The sequence below is a fragment of the Perna viridis genome, chromosome 10, assembly GCF_037379345.1.
Source record: "Perna viridis isolate PV_CMFRI_1.1 ecotype Kerala chromosome 10, ASM3737934v1, whole genome shotgun sequence".
NCBI lineage: Eukaryota > Metazoa > Mollusca > Bivalvia > Mytilida > Mytilidae > Perna > Perna viridis.
Window position 1 is genome coordinate 19,667,111 of NC_142454.1, and position 23,925 is coordinate 19,691,035.

General features: G+C 32.3%; 1 protein-coding gene across 8 annotated transcripts in view; it reads left to right on the forward strand.

The window, feature by feature from the left end:
• LOC148604857 (cGMP-dependent 3',5'-cyclic phosphodiesterase-like) overlaps nucleotides 1-23,925 on the forward strand; it is an 86,191-nt gene that overhangs the window by 44,135 nt on the left and 18,131 nt on the right. For all 8 annotated transcript variants that reach the window (XM_088549938.1, XM_088549935.1, XM_088549936.1 and 5 more), the window contains 9 exons: nucleotides 9,792-9,860; nucleotides 12,937-13,067; nucleotides 15,733-15,844; nucleotides 17,397-17,436; nucleotides 20,179-20,242; nucleotides 21,783-21,864; nucleotides 22,170-22,230; nucleotides 22,671-22,752; nucleotides 23,210-23,244. In XM_088549938.1, the coding sequence (XP_088406064.1) occupies nucleotides 9,792-9,860; nucleotides 12,937-13,067; nucleotides 15,733-15,844; nucleotides 17,397-17,436; nucleotides 20,179-20,242; nucleotides 21,783-21,864; nucleotides 22,170-22,230; nucleotides 22,671-22,752; nucleotides 23,210-23,244 (676 nt within the window). The remainder of the gene's footprint in view (nucleotides 1-9,791; nucleotides 9,861-12,936; nucleotides 13,068-15,732; nucleotides 15,845-17,396; nucleotides 17,437-20,178; nucleotides 20,243-21,782; nucleotides 21,865-22,169; nucleotides 22,231-22,670; nucleotides 22,753-23,209; nucleotides 23,245-23,925) is intronic.

The window sequence follows — 23,925 nt, forward strand, 5'->3', positions numbered from 1 at the left end:
TGCTGTTCAAGAGTTATTTTCTCTTGATGTTAAAAAATAACACCATCCATTGTTAGTTCACATTAATAAAAAAATTTCATAAAGGCAATGAGTTCAAAGGCCTAAAGGGGACACTATTGCATCAGCAATACTGTCAGAATGCTTGTTTTTTTTTTAAAAAGTGTCATTGTTCTGTTACCATGGATTTTATTACTTTTTTTGTTGAGGCCTTTCAGAGCTTACTTAAAGGTGTGTTTACACTTATTAAAGTCTGTAAGTATTTACTATTTTTATAAAGGTGATTTGATGGTGCATTTGTTGTGTTTCACGGTACCCATTCCTTTTTCACAAGACCAAAACAAAACTAGTTTTGTAGGTATTTAGTTATCACCTTGACTATCTGCAGAGGTGTTTACTTACATGGATTTCCTGTATTTTCTACGAATTTTGACTGCAATTTATGCTCTACTGATTGTGAATATCTCCATAGTACCTATGTTAAAATTTCAGAAAGTTCAGAATTTTACGGATTATTTCTGTAGAATACGGTGAAAAATACCGATTGTCATCAAGTAGTATAAACAGATCTGTATTTGTCTGTTATTGTATCTTACAAGGGCAACTCTCTCTTATTTATTCAATGGAATTTAATGAAACTTTACATTGTATAGTGGTCTTACATATTAATATGGTATAACTAGGTATGTTATGGTTGAGGTTAAGCTTTTGCCTACCAGTATAAATGTATAAGTTGACTTCATCGTGGACTTGTTATACAATGGGTATATGGAATCACTTCTTCTTTAAATTTGTTAGGCTACAAATTTATATTTTGGCTTTTCATTTATTAGTCTGATTTAAAAATACTTTAGGGTGGCATAAATATTATGCCAACATGGTTTTACAATTATGTTTTTTTTTATGAAAAATTTGATTTAGGATGTGTATGAATCCAGATATCCTAATGTAAGCAAAAAATACATTTTTTGTGTTCTAGTATTGTGAGGGGATTAATGGAAAAAGGAGAACTTGTAAACAAAATAAACTGTGGAGTGATGGAGTGATATATATATACATTCAGTATTTTGTTTTTGTTTTTGTTTTTTTAATATAATGTCATTTAGCCTGGCCTTAGATGTATTATTTTGTTGCTCTTCGTTCTACAATAAGCCTTTTGTGGTTTCCACTCAGAAAATATATAGACAATTTCAATATTTTATTTGTAAATTGTTGATTTAAAGCCAATAAATGATGATTTCTGAAGTAAGAGGAAATTTTGACTGAATAAAACAAAATTGCCCTTTCTACTTTAATACTGGCTTTATTAAGAGAGCAGACACATTCATGAAATGTACATTTAGGTATAGTTACATTGCTGTACAGTAGATTGAAATTTAAAAATATGTTTTATTATACCCCCACAAACAAGGTTTTTGGGGGTTATATGAATCACTCAATCCATCTGTCTATCACTCCATACATCTGTCTCTGTCTGTCTGTCTGTCCATCTGTCTGGCTATCCACATATCTTGTAAGCTCAGGTTCTCTTCCTAAACCACTCAAGGGATTTTGATGAAATTTAATTGGAAGCTTGAGTGTCATATGTAGATGTGCATGAAGGAATACACTTTCTGTTGGAGGAGTCCAAAGGAGATAATCCAACTTACAGTTTTTACACAGTAAAACTTCATAAGCGCAGCTCCTCCTAAACCACTCAAAAGGTTTTAATGAAACTTTTGAGGAAGGTCGAGCATCATATGTAGATGTGCATGAAGAAATAAAGTTACTGTCTGAGGACTCCATAGGAAGATATTTGAATTTAACTTCCTTTGAAGCGGGTGGTATTCTCTTTGTGATATTGTTTGCAGTATTTCATTTTAACTACTGACACATGTATGTATAAAATAAGTACACACTTTTGAGGTGAAGGTTTTTGTGTACACATTCGGGAAACTTTCTGTGTTAATTTCTTGACTAACACTTTTTATGGGGTCTTTCTTATACATAATGTCACCATCTATATTCTGATTAGTTTGCACTGCTAGTCTGTATGAGTGGTATTTGTAAATATCTTATTTCTTGTGATAATGAAATGTTATAAAAGTATTGTCTGCAATACATTGCAAGTGTGCAAATTTATTATGTTTGCAAGTGTTACATCCTTCCTTTTCATATAATGTTTAATCATTTCTATCCTTACATCCATATAATTAGATCATAGCTGGTATCTAAACATTTGTGCTTCAACTGTTCTAGAGGAAATGATAGATTAAAAAATAAACATGAAACTGCTCTGTGTTTTGTTGATTGATTTTCATGGAAAAAAACTATTTACATGTTACTCCTTCAGTTACACTTGATATGATAAATGCAATATTTATAGGGATATTCATTGATTCTAATGTCTACAATACTTTTACCAGATATTAAATTTGTATGCTGGCAACTGTCAGTTTTGGCCAAATAGGAAATTGGTCTGTGTGTCTGTGTTTTGCTGTTTTTCCGCCTTGCCTCAGGCTGAGGTTGCCATACATCATAAAATTTATATTTTAACTAGATGGACATGCTGCATGATGGTATGAACTTTCAAAGTATATGGCATTTTATAGTTATTGCCGGAGAAAAAAATCTGTATTGAGTCTTGACCTTCTTGAATTACCCTTTGAAAGATTGGGAGAATTTTTACTTTGGCATTCATCAAAACATCAGGTTAATATTTTATTTGGTTAAATTGTTTGAAAAAAATTGTTTAGACATAGAATGTTTTCCTACTATCAGATTGTTTGAACTTACAATGACTATAAAAGGATTTTTAATGTAGAAAATGATCATTTATTTTCAAGCAGCAGGGGATCAAACATAATTATAAGCCTTTCTGATTAGACATGATGTCATAATACAATTTATCAGTAATATTAACTTAGATCAGTTTGATAAATACTGATGGAGATATAGATTGACTCCATAGACATTGTGTTATATTATGTAACCTTTTAGAGTACAAGAGATGAAATAGGAAGGAAGTTATAGGAAATGTTACATGGATCTTTACTTAGTGAACAATAACTTACATCACTCAATTACGTTATTGGTTAGGAAGAGTGTCTTTGTCAATTATATTGTATGAACAAACTATTCACTTTATGGCGAAGTTTTTTGGTTTCATTGTGTAATTACCTGCTGCTACATTTCTAGTTTGTTTCATGATGCTGCTTGCTCTACTGGAAAAGCCTAGAACTGCATGTATAGAGCTTAAGGAATTATGTAAACATAATTAAAATGACAAGGGACTGATAATGAAACCCTTTTGCTTAAATATTGACCACCAAATTGGAAAGATTCTGTAGGTTGTAACAATCAAGCTTACAGGTGCCTCGTGTAGGCTGCATGTTTAACTATCAATCTATCAAATCATTTGCATTTTAAGCTTAATCCTGTGAAGCATTTTTAAAGACATCCTTTGTGATAGACTGAAGTTTATATCAAGACATAGGCTACCTTTAGGCTAGTCATTATCCACATGGGTTATAGCATGGCATAGACTACTGGTAGGCTTGTCCATACAGTACACATAGAGACTACTGGTAGGCTTGTCAATGCAGTACATGTAGAAACTACTGGTAGGCTTGTCCATAAAGTACAAGTAGTGACTACTGATAGGCTTGTCCATACAATACACATAGAGACTGCTGCTAGGTTGTCCATACACTACACATAGAGACTTCTGGTAGACTTGTCCATACAATACAAGTAGAGACTACTGGTAGGCTTGTCCACACTGTATATGTAGAGACTACTGCTAGGCTTGTCCATACAATACACATAGGGACTTCTGGTAGGCTTGTCCATACAATACAAGTAGAGACTACTGGTAGGCTTGTCCATACAGTACACGTAGAGACTACTGCTAGGCTTGTCCATACAGTACACATAGAGACTACTAGTAGGCTTGTCAATGCAGTACATGTAGAAACTACTGGTAGGCTTGTCCATACAATACACATAGAGACTTCTGGTAGGCTTGTCCATACTGTATATGTAGAGACTACTGGTAGGCTTGTCCATACACTACACATAGAGACTTCTGGTAGGCTTGTCCATACAATACATGTAGAGACTACTGGTAGGCTTGTCCATAAAGTACAAGTAGTGACTACTGATAGGCTTGTCCATACAATACACATAGAGACTACTGCTAGGCTTGTCCATACTGTAGACTTTGAGACTACTGGTAGGCTTGTCCATACTGTAGACTTCGAGACTACTGGTCAGCCCTCAATTTAGTCTAGTGAAATGGTTGCTTTGGTGACTTAAATAACGTTTTTGCGACTGAAAACAATATTAAAGTCGCCAATTGGCGACTTGAAATAATATTGACTGGCAACCGAAAAATCGAGAAAAAATCATGTCCGAGCTGGTATTTTTCATATGTTACTCAATTGTCACCAGTGCGTTTGAAAGTAACGAGATTTTGAAAACAATTTCAATCGTGTCATCGTTTGTTTCTAATTCCCCGTAATGGAGGAGAAAGTAAAACAAACACTTTTGACAAGTTTTTTAACGAACAAGGACACCAGACAACATGAAAAACTAAACCAAAAACACACTAAGAATTAAAAAAGTGAATGACCGGGACAAAATGAAAATACATGGTATTACTTGAACTTGTGATAACATTTTTTCTGGCGACCTAAAATTTGTGTTGGCCACTAAAATTTCAAGGTTGGTAGCCAAAAGACCACCTAGTTTCAAAAGGTACTTTGAGGGCTTCTGGTAGGCTTGTCTGTACTGTATGCATAGAGGCTAGTGGTAGGCCTTTCCGTACTGTACACGTAGAGAGCACTAGTAGTAGACTTGTCTGTACTGTATACACATCTGTTATGTCTTTCTATCACCCATGATAAGACTCTGCCTGGTTTTTAGGCAGAGCTGTACTTACTTATCATGCGACCTGTTTTGACTTTGACTCTTTCAACAGATATTCTTATCGAATAGTGGACTGAAACCCAGACAGTTAATAAATCTTTTACTAGCCTGTAAGCTAGTCTACACATTTGCTTTCAGCACAGATAGCTCCTATTAATTTGAGTATAATACCAGAAACCCTAATTGTTAGCTCTTTTAGAAGCCTGTAGGCTAATCTGAACAGATAGTTCCTATCAACAGTCATTGTCCTCTTGTTTGTAGATAGAAACCTTAACACTAGTTGATAGCAAGCCATTAGCCAAAGGCTTGTCTTGACTTCTACCATTAAGTGCCAACAAGTGATTACAAACAACATTAACAAAGAAATTTGAGAGATAATTTTTTCCTGATTCAGTGAAGGAACTCTATCCTGTATTGTTATTACTGATCAATAATATACAATCAATAGACATTTGTAAATCATACAGAAGGGAAATAAATATCTGTAATGAAAGCTAATGTGCTGAAGAGAAATTGTTACTGAAAGGTGCCAGTATATCACGTTATTGTCAAGGCAAAGCATTTTAAATAATGAGTGATGCATTTTTTTTTTAAATTAGTTAGTCAATAGTATAGATTTAGGAAATTACTTTAACCTAAATTATTATATAAATACAGTGATTTACTGATTGTTCCCTGTGTAAAAAAAAAAAAAAAAAATTGATATTTCACACTTTAATAAATTCTGTAATTTCACTCTCAGACTTTCTACCGCCATAATGTCATGAAACATCATGACATGAATATATCTATCTGCCAATCACAAATTTAAAATTTATGTTGAAAATTGCAACAAATAATTGAGGAAATCTATATAATAAATAGGATAATCTAGGCATTATTCTGCACTCGTGATCATATTTTGGTTATTCACTCTTTCCAATTAATTATCCTATTATTATTGAAAATTGAAATATTAAATTCATTTGAAATTTGTTTAGTATCAAAGTCTAGGCGATTCAATTGGATGTTTTCATATATTGCTCTGAAAAGAGAATCTTAGTAAGCCAAAATTGGGAATACTTGTTTTCCCAGAAAAAAACAAACTTGACTTTTAAGCTGTAACTAAGAAAAACAAGTGTTGGTTGAAATTCTTTACAGTCTTCTATCAATATCTGTGAATGTATTAATTTTCTCATCACACAATGTCAGGATGATATGTCATTATATTCCAATATAGAATATTGAAACTCTATCTGGTATATAATTTAATCCTTTAAGTGGATTTGTCTTTTCAACTTCGTATCGACTTGGGTATTCAGTAGGTGTCCATGATGGATGGAGGGGTCTAGACTATGTCAATTATCAATGTAAATGGCTGTAAGGATGAAGAAAATGAAAAACCCATTAGTCAATGTCAGTGGACTGCTTAAGTCTCTGTCACCTTGTTTATGAGGTTGTCATAAGAAATATAACCCTCATCTCAATCAATTAGCATTACTAATTGTGAAATGGTATATTTTGTGACACTATATTTTTCACTTTGGGAAATCTAAAAGTGACTGGAATGATCTACTTAAAGCTACTGAATCGGATTCAGTTCACTTGCTTAAGTCCTAGCATCCAGCTGTCCTGAAGCCCTGAAAATGCTTCTCAGTGATGGATCCAAAAGAGGATTCCTGGGATTTTAACACCATTGAAATATTTGAATTTTGTTTGATTGGCACCAAAAAATGGGCTAAAAGGATCAATTTTTAGGCTAGACCCTCTCTACCTTTTTTTTTTTAATTTCTAGATCAAACCCTGCTCCCTTCCTTTTCCAAAAAAAAAGTATAAAAAATTTCTGGATCACTTGCTGTGGTAGTTTAATGTATACTGATCAAAGTATTGTTAGTTTCATTTATCTGCAATCATTTTCACAACAATTGTACTTGAGTAACATTAGTCATAAGTTATGACATCACAATACTTTGATATTATATATCATCATAAGATTACTATCAATTTTGCACTTGTGATTTTTTTTGGGAAAAGTACTGCTGCTCTTTTAGTTTTTCATTTCAGGATGTTGTATACGTCCATATGAAAAGAAAATCCAAGAAAATTTATTTCTTCATAATTCATTTTTTCATTTTCATTTCAGATTTTTGTATTTTTGGCATTTGGGGAATCGTGTATTTTGATGAGTTTCTAACTCTGTTTGCCTATGTTTTTTTGACACATGTAAACCATATTTTATTCTGCAATGAGGTTATTTGTTAAACGAATAAAGGTATATGGTTATTTTTTTGCTGTATCTGTACATTAGCACCCTGTGCAGGTCCGGGTGTTAAAAGAATAGGCCTGGAGCAGCGCTAAGCTTGTTGTATAAGGCGACTAAATAGTGCTCAGAAACCTAGCCGGGGGCTAGGCGCTCTGCCCACAGAGCAACTGGGATGTGTGCCCCAGGTGGTGGAATGGGGTACCCCTGGCGTGTTACACGCTGGGGTTGTCAGGCTATAATACGGAAAACCTGACCGCTAACCATAGTGGTGCACCATGTTGGGAACGATGCCACGTTCCTCGCACGTTAAAGAACCCTGCTGTGGTATTCGATAGGAGTAGGAACCTTTGTGCTCCGCCACAGGAGGCTAAATTGCCTGACCTTACCCATCCCCCTTTTTCCAGTGGCAATCAAAATTTGTCGACCCTGTTATCCTTGTGACCCATCCTTTTTTTTCATTTCATGTTCATTTTATCATCCATTTCATGTTCATTGTCTGAATATAGCCGAAATATTGCTGCTCTGACGTTAAACCCCAACAAACAAACAAACAAACATGTACATTAGCAGGTTATGGACTTTCTGGCTCCTCCCACTCATGTGATTGGTGGAACTACTTTTTTCTGGTATGCGCAAATTAATCATGGCCGCCACCATAGATACGATATAAACAAATTGCCATTGCGTATCCGGTTAATCTTTTTTTTTTTTGCTGTTTTGTTTCGTTTTCACCTGAATGAAATAAAAGATTTTATGTAAACCAAATAATGATTTTGTTTGTATTTTTCACCGTCATATATATGGCAAATCCCAAATCTCGTTCAGATTTCATTCATTATCAGTTTGCAGACGACTTCCCCTGTCATTTCAGTCATGTCAGACTCGGAGCCAGAGTGTCTGTCACAATTTAACATAAACTGGTACCCACTTAAAGAAATTGAAGCATTACAATGATAAAACTCTTGAAGAGACAAATGACCAGGAAACTGTTATGGTCTTGGATTTATTACTGCTTAAACCCCAAGATAATGAATCAGAGGAACACTACATTATAGATCTGCCCATACAACTGCCTCCTCTTCTTCAAAAATTTCAAACAAATATTTCAAATCCCAAAGAAACTAGTGCACAAAATTCACCCCTGAACTCTACTGCCATATACCAAACAGAAACAAGTCTGCTTCCACCTTCCTCGCGAAATTAAAAAAATTAATGTTCTTAAAATCGACTTTACAACATTCAACATATTTTTGTTTATTGTTCATTTTACTTATTTGTCTCTTGGAATTAAAAAAAATTTGATACATTGCTTATTTTCTTCAAACAGCTTTGACAGATTATATGGTGCGGATTGAATTTCAATGTTTACTGAGTCATGCACCATGCATATTAATTTTTTTCTTCGGGTTTAATGATCAGGGCTCCTCAGGGGATATGCATTTTAAAATTTTATTTTAAAAATGTACACACGCACAAAACTATTAATATAACAGGATAAAAACAATATAGGTACATAGTCGAAAATTATCGAAGATATGTGTATTCAGCTTGGAACGGGGGAAATAGCTCGGCAGAACCTCACATTTCCTACCCGCTCCATTGCCTCATCACATATCTTCAATAATTTTCGACAATGTACCTATATTGTATATATAAGTTTGACAAGGTAGCAATGAATACAAAAATACCAATCATATATATTGCAAATTTGGATATACTGTTCACCTGTTTCAAGGAATGAAGAAGTAAATAAGTTTAAAATTCTAGTTCATCCTAGAACAAATGAAATGTGTTGTTAAGATGATGTATATAGCACCATAGAATGTGATATATGATATTCTGAGGAACATAAATTTAGATCCCAGGAGATGTAGTTTCATGTAAAGATTCCTTATAGTCTGATCCTGTAGTAGGTTATTGCCCCAAGATAACATTAAGGTAGTAATTGATTGAATAAAACAAGGAATATGGTCTTATATGGAGCCTTTTTATTGAGCCTTTTACATAATGTAGATCTATTATTCAAGTACAATTTCCCTTGTTCCAGGGCTGTGTTCTAGTTACTGATATTTTGATTTGTTCTCAAATATCTATAGATTTGTTTGTAATTAAGGCCTGGTTGGAACTTAGACATAAGTGCTTGCACTAAAACAAGACTATAATGCCTTAGAAAGTTGTTGTAGGAGAAATTTTGTAGAAGGGGAAGGAGAGATGGTCATATACTTTATGTAACATTTTTAGACAACAAGATTTTTTTTGGCAAGATTTCCTTGACCTTACTTACTGGTACCCTCTTGTGGAGACAAAATGTGCAAATTATTTTTGCTTCTACATGTACAAGGATTTTATTTTGATATCTTCTACAGAAATTGATATTTTCTTACTTGTGTTATGAAAAGACAAAAATTAAACTTAAAAAAATGTTCTAAAAAGACATGCAATCATTCATGGTTATTACTTTCACATTTTCGTGTTTGTTGAATAGAAATACAATATGCATGACATATGTACTAATTAGTATTATTTAAGTTCTATTTATAGGTTTAATAAGCATCACATTGTTTATAATCTTTTTATCAGATTATGTAACTTTGTAATTAAAAGTTATTTACATGTAATTGATGTTATCTTCCTGACCTTTCAGGGCCATACTAGTAGCTTTGCACTTGCTTTAGAAAGAAAACTACCCATTACACTTGATGATATTCCTGTTGTAAGTATAAAATAAGTCTGAATTCTTTGTGAAAACATAAAATTGTATTGAATTTTCTTGATGAATTACTCCTGTTGTTTGTACATAAAGTAAAAATGATTGTAAATATGTCTGCTTATTTTTTGTTGTTGAACATTGGTATTTAATATACATATAGAAAGTAAATAGTTCTTGGAACTTCAAAAGGTGAATATTTTTTCTTCATACTGCAGTATTATTATAATGATGTTTTGGGTATTGATTTGGTCTTGACCAACTCCTAGTAGTAAAGGAGATTAACATTTGTTCTCAGGCAAATTAACTGTTTTAGCTTTTAAATATAAGTCTTATTGAGTATTTAAATCTCCTTAATTGTCCAGGAAACTACCTAATGAAGTTTATTAGGTTTGATGTGATTTAATCAAGGAGAAGACTAACTGTATTTCATGAACATCATCATTGTATGTGCTGTAACTTAGGCAGTAATCTATCTGATGGTTGTACTGTCAGTCTACAACTTCAGTATTGTGAAACAAAAAGATTTTTTTGCTTAATATATTTAAATGACTCCTGTATTCCTAACTGCATATATTATGACACAACACTACATTTTTTTCTTTGCTGGCGACCAAACATCAAAAGCTGTTTAAAACATTACTTTAGAAGATTTAATTCTTTCATCTTCCGGATTAAGTGAATTTAAGTAATTAAGATCCATGAAACAGCTATAACATCATATTTACATACTAATGCATTATGTAATACAGTCTTTCAAGTTTCTTTGGGATTTTGATAAATTTAAACCTGTCAGAAAATACATCAAGAAACACATTTAAAGTCACTTTCGGGAAATGTAGACAAAAGGAACTCATATGAATGATTCAAGTCAGAGTGTTTTATTTCAAGGACTAAAAAATAGGCTGTTAGTAATTTTACCCCAAAAATGAATCTTTCATTTAAGCTATCAGTGTCCAAATTTACTTTCAAAGGTTAAAGGTCCTGGAATTTTTAAATTTTTAAATCAATTGTCGACCTCAGTAAGCTCAAAAGTCTGCTATAAAGTGTCGGTGAATAAATTAATTGAATGTCCTGGTCCTAGGTAAATGAAATTAAAAAGGTTCAAGGTCGGAAATTAAGGGTACTTGACCTCAAACAACTGCTAATTTGAACCCCTGTGTCAGAGTCATTTCCAATATTGTTCAATACAATGAATGTTAACTCATTAAAAAAATTATATGTTGAGAAAACCTTTGACTAATGTAGATCTGACAAGACATGATTGAAGAAAAAGTATTGGAGCTGTTATCACCAATAATGTTACTCATGGTTACAGAATGGATAAGCTGACTTCAGTATTATCTGTCAAAGGAAGAAGAAATTCAGATCAATACAACTTGAACATAGACATGATTTGTAGCTTATTTGGCACTAAAGGTTTACATCATGACTAAACATCTCCTTTTGTTCGGCCATATTATCCTTGAATGCCTAATACATTGCCCTGAAGGGAAAACCCTGGCTTGACCTTTCTTGCTTGATTTCATTGTGTTGAGTTAGTAGTGTACAGACTTATTATTTAATTTTGCATAAATGGAAAAGTGTTAGGTGCATTGATTTCAATTGGAAAGCATTGAGACATGCAATATACATTTTGGTTATGAATTCCTGACAAAAGTTAACACTACACTGATGGTGTTTTTTTTTATTCAATGTATTTTATGAGCAGATAATTTTAAGTGATGTTGATAGGAAATTTTTCTTCTTGATCATTTCATTTTTTTAAAAAAAAATAACTGATCACAAGATTAGATCGTAGCTAAGTTGCTAATTTTTGCGGATTATGTCAAGTGAACATATTCGTTGGTGTCAAGTTTCACAGTTTCAAAAAAAAAAAGATTAGCGTTATATAAGGTTAAAAACTATTTTCACGTGTACTATTTTTCGCGGTTTTCTTTTCGAAAATAGTGAAAATTAATATGTTTACGGTAGTTAATTTCAGGAATGGAGTAGGTCTTACTTTGATTGAATGACCTTAACTTTATGAAATGTCTAAGGTACTTTACTGAACAATTTACAAGGAGATTTTCTATTTGCCCATAGATCCAAATACCCATGGACTATTTTTTAATCTATGTCTGAAAGAAAATTACTGTCTCCTTGTCCTGTTGTCTACCTAAGACATTATATCAGGTAATGGTAAATTCAATCAAGGGAAGGGCAAATCTGTTCCTTGAAGTTGGCTATTTTACTTGCTGTAAAATAAGTACATGTATATTAGAAACTAACAGCAACTTAGTACCATGCCTATGGAATACCTGGCATGCCAAAATCATGCTATGTTGACTGTAATTAATGAGTTTAACAAACTCTGGTTAGCATGGTATGGAGTTTTTCAATTGATTCAAAACAAGAAAAAGTTATTCAACTTTATAACCTTGAGCTATTTTGAATGAAACATTGATTGTTTAGATGTAGAAGATTTGCATGCAAGATTTTGTACTTCTTACTGAAAATTGTAGAATCCAGTTTTAATCAAGGCTGTTGAACTGAAAATCCTATGTTATTAAAAAATATTTAAAGAGCAAAACAAACTACTTGAAAGAATTGTTATACTACAGTACTGCATCATCTAATTGACGCCTTTGTTGAAGTCTGTTTTTGACATGAAAATGAGTTCCTTCAGAAAAATTAATGTAAAATGTAATTTTTATACCAGAGGTAATAGAGGCGACTAGTTGTTGAAGGTTTAAATGTTAAATCTGTTTAAGCATTAAATGAAGTCTTTGGCTTTGTTGCACTTGTACAATATATATATATTTACCCATTACTGGTATAAGATCTTGTGGTAGTTAGAACAGTAACAAAAATAGAACCAGTGCACTCAACTTGTTCAGTTGACAGCTGTTTATGTCAGACCAGAATTTATTCTGCTGAAAGGTGAAATTCCCGTTTTCCAAATCAGACTTTACCATTAGAGTGATTTTTTTTTCATTTCCAATTTGCCAATTTTCTTTTCGTTTGTTAAACTTGTTAAATCAGAAAAGCGATAAAAAATACAACCTAGAATACTAATGATATTTTCTTTTTCTATCTGCAGGATAAACGCCCGGGAATAGAGGACTTTGTTAGGTGTAAATTACAATCCATGTTATGTGTACCTGTGTCAAGTAGAGCCAATGACAAACTAATAGCTTTAGCATGTGTTGTCAACAAACAGGATAAAGACAGGTAATTTAAGCAAAACACACACACACACACACACATACTTTAACACTACATAAATTGTGTTTAAGTTCTGTACCCAAAGGGGACTACTGTTGTTTTTTTTATTGTCTATTAGTCTGTTCGCATTCATGTTATTTTTTTCTTAAATGTTGCAGAAAATGAGGTAAATTTTGGCTTGTGAGTGTATACTTTTAAGTTAAGGATCAAATTTTTTTTATGTTTGGTTCATGGTCAATGAGGTGCTGTTGACCAAAGTAAATTTTATGACAGTAACAACTTTCTGTACTTTTTTTACTGAACTCTTTCAGATATCTGGCTGTTTTATGTTTATATAAAGGTTCCAGGATAGCAAAGAGATTTGTTTAAATTTTTACCGAATCATCTTTTTTCTTTCTTTTTTTTTTTAATTTTCTTTTTTTAGATTATTGGTTTTTACACTCCTCCATTTTGGAATAACTCTATCTGTCTTTACAGATTCATATCCAGTCCATAATTAACTTCTTTGTTCTTCAACATAGGCATACCATGTTTGGCATATGTATCACCATGAAACCATGTGTCGATAGTATTCATGACCCCTACATGATCTTGAAGCTTGATCTGAAAATAAAATTTATAGGTTTTAAACATAGATTCATGTCTGGGATACAACTTTTATGTCTTTTGTTGTAGACTTTCCATTTTCAGTGATTGGTTAAATCACCACAAGATAAAAATGTTGGGATCATCCATGACTTTTAAATGACTGATCTTTGAACTCAAGTTAAGATTATTGGATTTCTGTAATTCATACTATATTTGGCACATGGGTGTATTACCATGTTTGTTTGGGTTGTATTTTGTTGTATGCTTTTCATTCTTGGTGTGTGGGTGAATCACCATAAGACAATGTGCCTCATGGCCTCTAAATGACTTTGACATTTGAATCAAGTTAAAATAATTGTATTTTAATATTAATACCATGTATCACCTGATTTTGTCCTGTTTTCACCATAACATTAAAATATTAAAGTTTTAGTAATTCAGGTCAGCTTAAAAATATGTAGGTGGAAAATAGGTATCCTTTGTGAGTTTTACTTACAGTATTTCTAGTTGACAATATTAAAATTTCATTGAAATAGCATCTTACATGGAATTGTCTGTTGATTTTCTTTGATAATTATTTTATTTCTAGGTGAATTACTAAGTGTATTAACTCTTGTTATCTTGGTTTGACAAGCTAATCTTATAGTCCTTTCATTCCTTTTTGCAGCTGGTGAAGGACTATGTTTGCAATACCCTCTTTATCTTTTGATCTTATATACTCTTCTTTTAGTATTAAAGTTTTGTCCTTAAAATCTTGATGTACATCTATTCCTTCCAGTCAGAAATTTCTAGGTAACCTGGTATATTTCTGAATGAATTAGTTACAGTAAAAGCCAGTAGTTTGAGTAGCTTTTAATCCTGTAATGGATAAATCATCAAATAACTTGATTTTGTACTTAATATATTCTATTGTGTGTGGTCATATCTTTCCTTAATGGCAGGTCCATTACTAAGTTCTAATCTCAGTGGAAAAATAAATGTCTAACATATATATTATTAATTCCTGTAAAATAGGTCTAGGCCTTTCTATCTACTCTTACTTTTTATTTGCAAAGATAAAAAGTGTTGATTTCCATTAGTAAGAGTTAAAAGATTATGAAAGTTATTACATGGATTATACCATTGATATTGTATGTTTATATGCCATCTGATGCTTGACAATCCATCAAAAGTCTTTCTCTTGATAATTTTATTTACATTTCAGTTATATGCCATACTAAACTTTATGATTGTTTTCAATTCTACTAAACATTATGACTGGAGGTCTGCTTTTAAATCCAAAAAAGACATTTCTAAAGAACAGTATTTACCTTTACACTGATTCCAATGAAGTATTTGCTTTTACTTGACATTTGACCAGTAACCATGATATATGCGATATAAAATTTACCAAATTATCAACAGACCAAATTTTACTGGACATTTTAGGTCTGACCAACCTTTAGAATTACTGCTTTTATCTAGGCCATGGACATTTATGATGGTCATCTACTCCTAGACAAGGTTTCTTAGCAATATAGACCCTTTTTCTGTTTTTCTGTAATACGCTTGAGAACTCTCCAGAATCCACTTACTTCAACAGATTTTTACTGCGGACCTGTTAATTTTAAAATTTGTAGGTCAAAAGTCAAGGGCTTAGGGTCAAATTGTTGCAAGTCAAGACTATGCCATGCTCAGTGTTGCTAGTTTTGTATTATTTTGACAAACTTTATTTACTATCCCGAAAGCAGTGCATTAAAAACATTTTACACCAATTGGCTTTAGGATCACAGTTTCTCTTTGTTTTTAGGTAGATAGATGGCTTTCAACCACAGTTTTTTTTCTATTTTGGATATTTTCCATTTAAACAACTTTTACTGTGGTATCATATGTTCAAATAATGAAAATGGAAATAATGAAAATGGTCATAGTCTACACATAGAAATTACCTTAAAATACAGGAAGCAGCTACAAATTAACTCGCATTGAAAGGTATGCATGCAATTTTTTTTTTTAGAATTAGGGATATCATTTCATTTGAATTTCCATTAGATATATTAAAGTAATTCATAACGTGTATTGAACTCTGATGGATTTTTTTCAGCTTCAACAATGAAGATGTTCATGTTATAAAACAGTGCTTTCAGTACACATCAACAGTCCTAACAAGTACCTTAGCATTCCAAAACGAGAGAAAGCTCAAAATTCAAACTCAGGTATATCTTGCAGGTGTAATTGTATATTTAAACATAAATGCATATTAACTGGAACTTAAGTAAAATTTAGATACATTGTAAGAAAAATTTGTTATGTGTTAAATATGAAGGTATTGTATTTATTTACAGCGATTAATAGTTATCATCAGGGAATATAGCTGGTCTTCTCCAGATTTAATGTCTTAGGTAGTTAACTGTACAATTGACAAAGAGGCTCTATTTTATTTGTTCAATTAACTGCCTAAGGATGTTCATCATGTTGTAGTCAACCAATTGAGGAAAGACCAAATTTTTTCCCTGAAATTAAGCATTTTACTTGCTGTAATTTTGAACGTATCATTTAGGAGTCATATTGTTTTTAAATATAGTTCGCTAGTTCTCAGTTCTTTCGAAAATGACATGACAAAAAGAAAATTCTTTGGTTATGGAATAGTAAGGAATAATGTTGACTGGTGTGACACCACAATGAGCTTGTAACATTAGCCTTCACAGAGACCATAAAAGCTTTATCATGTAAAACTCACTACTCATTTATTGGGAGGAAAAATTTTTATTTAGCTACTCTAGATTTAATTAAAAAAGGAGTCAAGGCAATTTCTCGTCAAACTATTCTATCAAAGGACCAATTAGATAGCTACAAATTAATCTCTTTTAATGTTGATTAATGTTCCGCTTATATGGTGGACTCATTGTCTGAATTAGGGATAATTCATAGCATAGAAGTATGATTAAAAAGGTGATATAACCTATCTGTATTAGAAAGCTTGCTGTATAATGTGACTTAATACCAAGGACAGATTATTGAATCATTGTAGAAAAGATAATTGAAATGTGTTTGGAACTTCTTATTCTGTAATCTAGAATAGCTTTGTCTGTGTTATTGCACTGAATTGTTTAGTGCAGATAGGGGTCTTATCAGTACTATTACAAACATGGAAAAATAGAGTCTCTTTAAGACCTAGTTAATTTTGATTTTAGAAAAATAATGATCCAAATTCTTTTTCACTCAGTTATTTCTGAAAGGGTAGGTTGATATTTCTTTATGGATGCAGTTAATCTACATATAGAGTAGTCAGTACATTGGGAACATATGAAAAGTGCCTTATTTGGTTAATTTCTGAAAATTTGCATTAATTTTGTTCTGCATATTTGTCTTTCAATTGTCTCAACAACAGAAGGTATTGGAATAAGCCATCTATGAAAATAATTAAAAAAAGGTATTCTATTGTAACTTAATTGTATGCAAATGCTTTGAAATCGAGAAAAAAAATGGGTAGATAGAAGAATCAAAGTTAAATTTTACTGGCATTTAACACACTGCCTAGTCTACTTTTATTTATTTTGTTTTATTTAGGGTGTGCTTTGGTTTGTGTTAATTACATGTTACCTATATATATATATATATATATATATATATATATATATATATAGAGAGAGAGAGAGAGAGAGAGAGAGAGAGAGAGAGAGAGAGAGAGAGAGACTTACATTAGTTCAACTTAGCACTTGTCAGTATAAAAGGACAAAATATTTCCTATGGTTCTATATTTTTTAGGCTATGCTGCAAGTAGCAAGAAATCTCTTCACCCATCTAGGTGAGTTTACAAAGATTTATGGTAAAGACGTAGATAATTTTCCCTTTATTAGAAGTGGAATGGTTGAAGTCAATGCTTTAGGTGCTACATTGAGCTCGGGCATTTATCGTAGTCATTGTAGGCCCTATGTGCCAAGAGTTGGGTGTCACCAGCTGAATAAAAGTAATTCTGCTATGATGGAAATGAATCGTAAGGTCCGGATTGAAATAGAAAGACAGGGTAGGCTTGCAGATCAGCTGACTGGTTTTGAGGATGAGAAGAAAGCTTCAGCAGAAAAAGGGATTAAGCATCAACCAAGGCTTAAATCACCAGATAAGAAGAAGATTAACTTAAGTCCGGAAAAACATCATTTAAAGCCATATGGGAAAGATAAACAGGTGTTGGACCTGGAGAATCTAGACATGTCACCCATTCTGGAGTCAACTAGATATAACAAGCCTGATCTTGTGATAGGGACTGAAGGAGCAGCGGAAAGCTTCTTATTGCTTGGTGAATCAGATGATGGAAAAAAAATTAAGTTAAGCTTATTAGAAAATGCAAGCCATGACAATAAAGGCTTAAGCAGCAGAGAGGAGGACATAAGTGAACTTCCACCATTTACTCCAACTTATCAACGTACTGTGAGGCATTTCTTTACTACCCCTCCCATTGATGATTTGAATGATACCAAAATGGGTGATGATGAAGTCAGTGAAAATGGCGAGGTTTACAAAGATTCAGATGATAGGTCATGTGATGAAGATAAAGAAGACAACACTTCCATTGGTGACAATGCTTCATACAAAACTGCTGATAGCCTAGCTCCCTCCATGATGTACTCTGCTGAAGATATCACTGATGAGGATACTGATTTAAATGAAAGTGACACAAAAGAAAGTCCATTTTATGACACATGGAAAGAGAGAGATGCATCGTTGGACAGGAGCTGTTCAGACACAGCTATATTTGACTGTAGTGGGAATGAGGAAATGCTAAGAATGGCCCAAGTTACAGAAAATGATTTTGAAAAAGTTGAGGCTAGGTTATCAACAAGTGAACCTTCTCTAAGCAATATTGAGGGTATATCTGAATTAGCTCCTGATGTTACAGACAGCAAGCCTGAGTTCAATGATGCCTTCATCAAAGGAAGTTCAGAATCAACAATAGGGGACACAACTTCTGCTGAGGAGGTTAGGGATAATACAGCTGCTGAAGATTTTATAGATTCTAGTACAGATGTAATACTAGGAAACAGAATGTCCTCTATTGTGGTTGAAGATGTGGATACAAACCAAAAGTTAACATTGACTATTAAGGTATCTGAATCAGCTGTTAGTAAAGATGATGACTCTGGAGAAAAACATCTACAAATTGTCTTTGGTTCTATGTTTAAAAACACAACTGACTATATAAGGTCTAATGATGTACCTAGGACTGAAAATATACCTCTTCAGACAAGTAGGTCATCAGTTGATTGTTCTAGTTTGCTGAAGTTACAAAAGAGTTCTTTTTCCAGTTGGATATATTGTTTTGCACAGTTTATTTTTTAAACTAGTGATTATATTTTTAGTAAGATTTTTAAGTTTTTGCTTACTTGGATGCAAGTATTGTTCATCCAGCTGAATGTTCTAAGTATTTAGGCCTGCAAATTCTTTTTGCAGGTCATCTTTCTCCTGAACATGAACTATCATTTCAATGAAACTGACTTGTTTACATTAGTCTCTCAAAACAAAACCAACAAACATATATCCCATTTACTGTAAAAAGTACTTTAATTCATGGATTCCAATTGTTATGGATTCTTGAATCCATGGTTTTGAGGTTTTCAGGATACACATCAATTGAAATTGCTTTTTCATTGGGAACCAAACTTCATGGTTTGGCCTACTCACGATAACCATGAAAAATGGTACCCCACGAACAATACTACTTTCACAGTATATGTTTTTTAAAAGTGTCAGTATCTAAGAATCAGGCAGTGGGTGAAACATGGTATGAAAAAAAAAACAACACCATTTTGATAGTTTAATTTGACTGTTTTCACTATCAGTATCAAGGAAAACAGACAAGATTTTCCATATAATGCTGGAACTTTTAGTTACGATTTCATTGAAATGCACTGACGATGAACATTTCAAGTGCAGATAACTCTGTCAAAAACTTCATTTTTCAAAGATTCTATTGAAAAATTTCTGAGGAAATCCAATGATGCAGAATTCAAATAATGGTCTTTTCAAAGAGAGAAAGCATTCTTGAGTGATATTTTATTGTCAGATTGGTGGGTTTTTGACATACATGTTTCTGATTTTTCCCATTTTGCCTGATTCGTACAAACACTTACACTTAAACATTTTCTTTTAAAAATTTTAATTTGAAATATCATAGAATGTTTTCTAGTTGCTATTTCATCATTGGTTTTTAATTTATGGTTTTCCTGTTACTTTGCCTGTATTTTATTTGTTCTACAGTGAGTTCACTTGGCGTCATCATCCTTTTCAGTATCCTAGTGATAATAGGTTAGCTTAGTTTGTAAAACTTACATTCCACTAATCTGAATGGATAACCTATTCCAGTATTTAAAGAAATTTCAGATGAAGCTGCATATGAATATGTAATTAATCTACTTCCTGCTGGAGATAAATGTAATCTGCAATTTTACTGTCAAAAACAATTAGGGACACTTCAATTTTCATGCTTTTATGGCTTCTCTGTGGTATAAGAGGATTTTATTCTGATTACTTCATTTGACATTTCTACTTGTAGATGACCTTACAAAATTACTGAGAGAGATTATGCAAGAAGCTAGAAACCTGACACAGGCAGAAAGGTATAGCTTTACATTAGATTGGGTATGGATTAAATTGACGTCTATTCTGTTGATGTCTCAATCTAGTTTAATGTGGGAGATGAGTAAATTAATTTGATTTTTTTTTATTGAGCTTATTAGATCGCACTCGATTGGCTGACCTCAAACGTCTTATTATGATGATTTCAATTACATTACTGGAAAGACATTAATAAAAGAAAAACTAATATTGTTCAAGCAACTTTTTTCATCTACAAAGGATTTGTTATAGTTTCAGGTGAAAAGGGACCTTTGGAACTAATGAGTTGTAATATTTTGTGTTTGTTAGAAATGAATTAAGGAGGTAGACCTAGAGTAAGGGACATAACTCATGAAACCAGTGATGTGTTTGTATCATATTCAATTTCACCAAAGTCTCTCAAGCTTTCATTTGAAGCAAAATAAAATGAATCCAAGTTAATTAGATGCTTACTTAAGACTGATGTAAAATGCTGAATACTAACGTTTCAATGATTTTTAAGAGTTGTGTCCCTTGCCCTAAGTCTACCTCCTTAAAACTGTAAACATAATTTTTGTGGTTGCTATTTTTGCTGGTTCTGTCAAATGATCATATTAGGGGTATCAATTTTCACTGTGTCAAAAAATAGTGCAAAAAATACCTTTCCCTGTCCCCCCCCCCCCCCCCAAAAAAAAAAAAAAAAAAAAAAAAAATAGCAATAATTAGTAAACTTTACATGTGTCAGTTCAATTATATTATCCATTTTTTTTTTTTTGTATTTTGTTCAAAGTAGCTAATATACATGATTATCATGTACAGTTTTTGTGATGTTTATGCTTTGATAACAAAAAGATATTTTTGTTAAAATATAAAGTAAATCTTATTGGCACCACATGAAAAATTGAAATCAAAATCCAATAAACAAATGTACTATACTTATTTCTGTAGGAAGATCACAGCACCGTAGTTCTTATGTACCGTCAAGAATAAATTAACTTTGTTTCAGATATTTACAATATACCAGACATACTTCATTCTGTGTAGCCAGACAGTACCTTGATAGAATTATTTAATATTACCTGATACATTGGTTTTAGTATTGCCTATTGTATGAATTGTCTGAACTCTGTTATAAAGGCTCTATAAATGAAAATTGGTTTCTTATATTCTAAAGTCTTGCAGTCTTAACATTCTTTGTAAACAACATTTCGGGGTAATATAAAAATCACCATGACCCTCAGTCAGTCTGTTTGTCTATATGTCTGTCTGACCGTGTTGTACAAAATGGTATGCTCAACTACTTTTAAACTATTTATGTATAAATCAATTGATAGATTATAGTATTACATCTTATGGAAGACATTTTATGCAACTCATGACAAGAATGTCTTGGATGTGGCTCTTTGAATGGATTTTGATGAAACTTTATATGAAGGTTATATACACATAAAACTGGTTATTGGAAGACATTTTTTAGGATCAGTGTCCTGTATATAGAAAAAGTGATCTATTGGGATCTCTTTGATTGATACAAACTTAATTTATCAATTGATATGTTTCCAGATGTTCAGTGTTCTTAATTGACCAAGAAACTGATGAACTGGTAGCCAAAGTGTTTGATGGAATTTTAGCTAATGACAACGAGGTAAACCATGTATAAAGCTTGTCTTTATAATTTCAATTTCAGTAAAATGGGTCTAAAAAATTTTTCATTAGAATGATTGAATCAAGTGATAAGAATTTAACCAATTAGTTGTTTACCTTAAAGTGAGAACAAATGCATGATTATGAACTTATGGGTTAGTAATATTTATTTTGATGTATACAGGTATTATTTCTTTGCAACTCTTTAACAGTTAATATGTGTAACTTTGTTGAGACAAGTGTTAAGGATACTTTATAAATATATTTTCTGGTTAAAAGTTGTATCAAATACTTGTTTTATTTTAGGTTCAATCAGAAATCCGAATGCCAATAACTCAGGGAATAGCAGGTCATGTAGCAACTACAGGTATGATATTATGCTATCATTCAGTCTAGACTGTAATTAATTTTTCTTATGGTGTAGGCTTTTAAATTAGGGCATGAAGGTGGTTACTCTGGACATGTTTTGTGTATCATGGTTTGTGACCATTTACCTTGGAACTTTGACTTCAAGGTCAAGATGATAATTTTATTTGTGGCTCATGTACAACATTTTTACTACTACAGGCCCACACAGGAAGATTCCACTTCAAAGATGATTAAATATTTCACCTTTTTTTTATTTAGAGTTACAGGCTACATAATGCCAAAAATTGAAAATTGAGGATTGTGTATGAATTTTCTCATTTTCACTGTTCTCTCTCTCTCTTTTTTTTTGTTTTTTTTTTTTATACAATTTCCAACTTTCACTGTATTGTAGCAAGATGATGCTTTACTGCAATTTTTAATTTTTTTTTATTTATCCAGGCAATCTACTCAACATAAAAGATGCATATGCACATCCTATGTTTTACAGAGGAATAGATGATTCCACAGGATTTCGAACAAGGTTTGTATGTTCTCTTGTAGGGCACTGAAAATCATCTATTTAAGACATTTTGGTTTTTTATATGATAATTGTTTTTGACTTTCGTATTGTTATTGTTCTTTGTTTTGGAAACTTAACAATTGGCATTTGTTGCTGCAAAAATGTGTGAAAAAATATTGCTGGTCTTTTGAATTGGACAGTTCCAACGATTTTAATTTGCCAATATTTACTATCAGAAATTGTGTATCATAAACACATTGTCAGAAATCTGTGATTATTGAGCCACTGACATTTGAGCCTAAAAATTGATTTAAGTCTTTTCCAAACACATCTATAATGTACAGTAATTTTAGCACTTGACAATCTGTATCATTAATTATTTTCCTGTCTGAGCCAGAAAATTTCGTATTCATTTGAAAGGCTTCTTAACTTTACTTAATACATGTATAAAACTTTTTCATATTCTTCAATTTTTCAGGAATATACTGTGTTTCCCAATCAAGAATGAAACAGGTAAGTTAGATGGTTTTATTCTTGTTTTTATACCCCCGCAAACAGTTTGTTTAATTTTCCTTCTGAAATCTTCATTGGCTGATTTATGTCATTACAATTAACAAATTAAAAAGTGAACCTGTCAAATTTCTTAATTCCCATTTTTATGTCACATTATAAAGCAACTGAGATTTATTGCCAGTTTTTATCCTTTTGAATTGTATTACATGTACTCAAAATCAGCATCCTCATGTAGATACTGGTTGCTCACCTATTTAGTCATAGTTTGGTGATACATATACTTATCAGTGGAAGTAGTCATTCAGATTAACATATACCAACCATCAAACCAAGTTATACCTTAAAAAATAAAAAAATAATTCTGTGCTTCTGGTAACCAGACTGGCCCTTTTTTTCCCCTGCTGACCCTAATTTTTTTATGGTATCAAAAAAATAAAAACAAAAAAAATATGCAGATTTTCAGCATTACTGTCATAGATTTTTTACTAGAATCGCCTTGCTCTTCAATGTGGAGGTTCAAAATTTATAAACAAATGAAACAACATGGTTGTGGCAACGACAAGTTCAGTTTTCAGTGGTGTCATAATAGAGGCAGGAAAGTGCTATGTTTTGATGTCCTGAAAATCTATAAACTACCCCCCAACACTAATTTTGAAGGAGATGCTTCCGTAAACAAAGAAT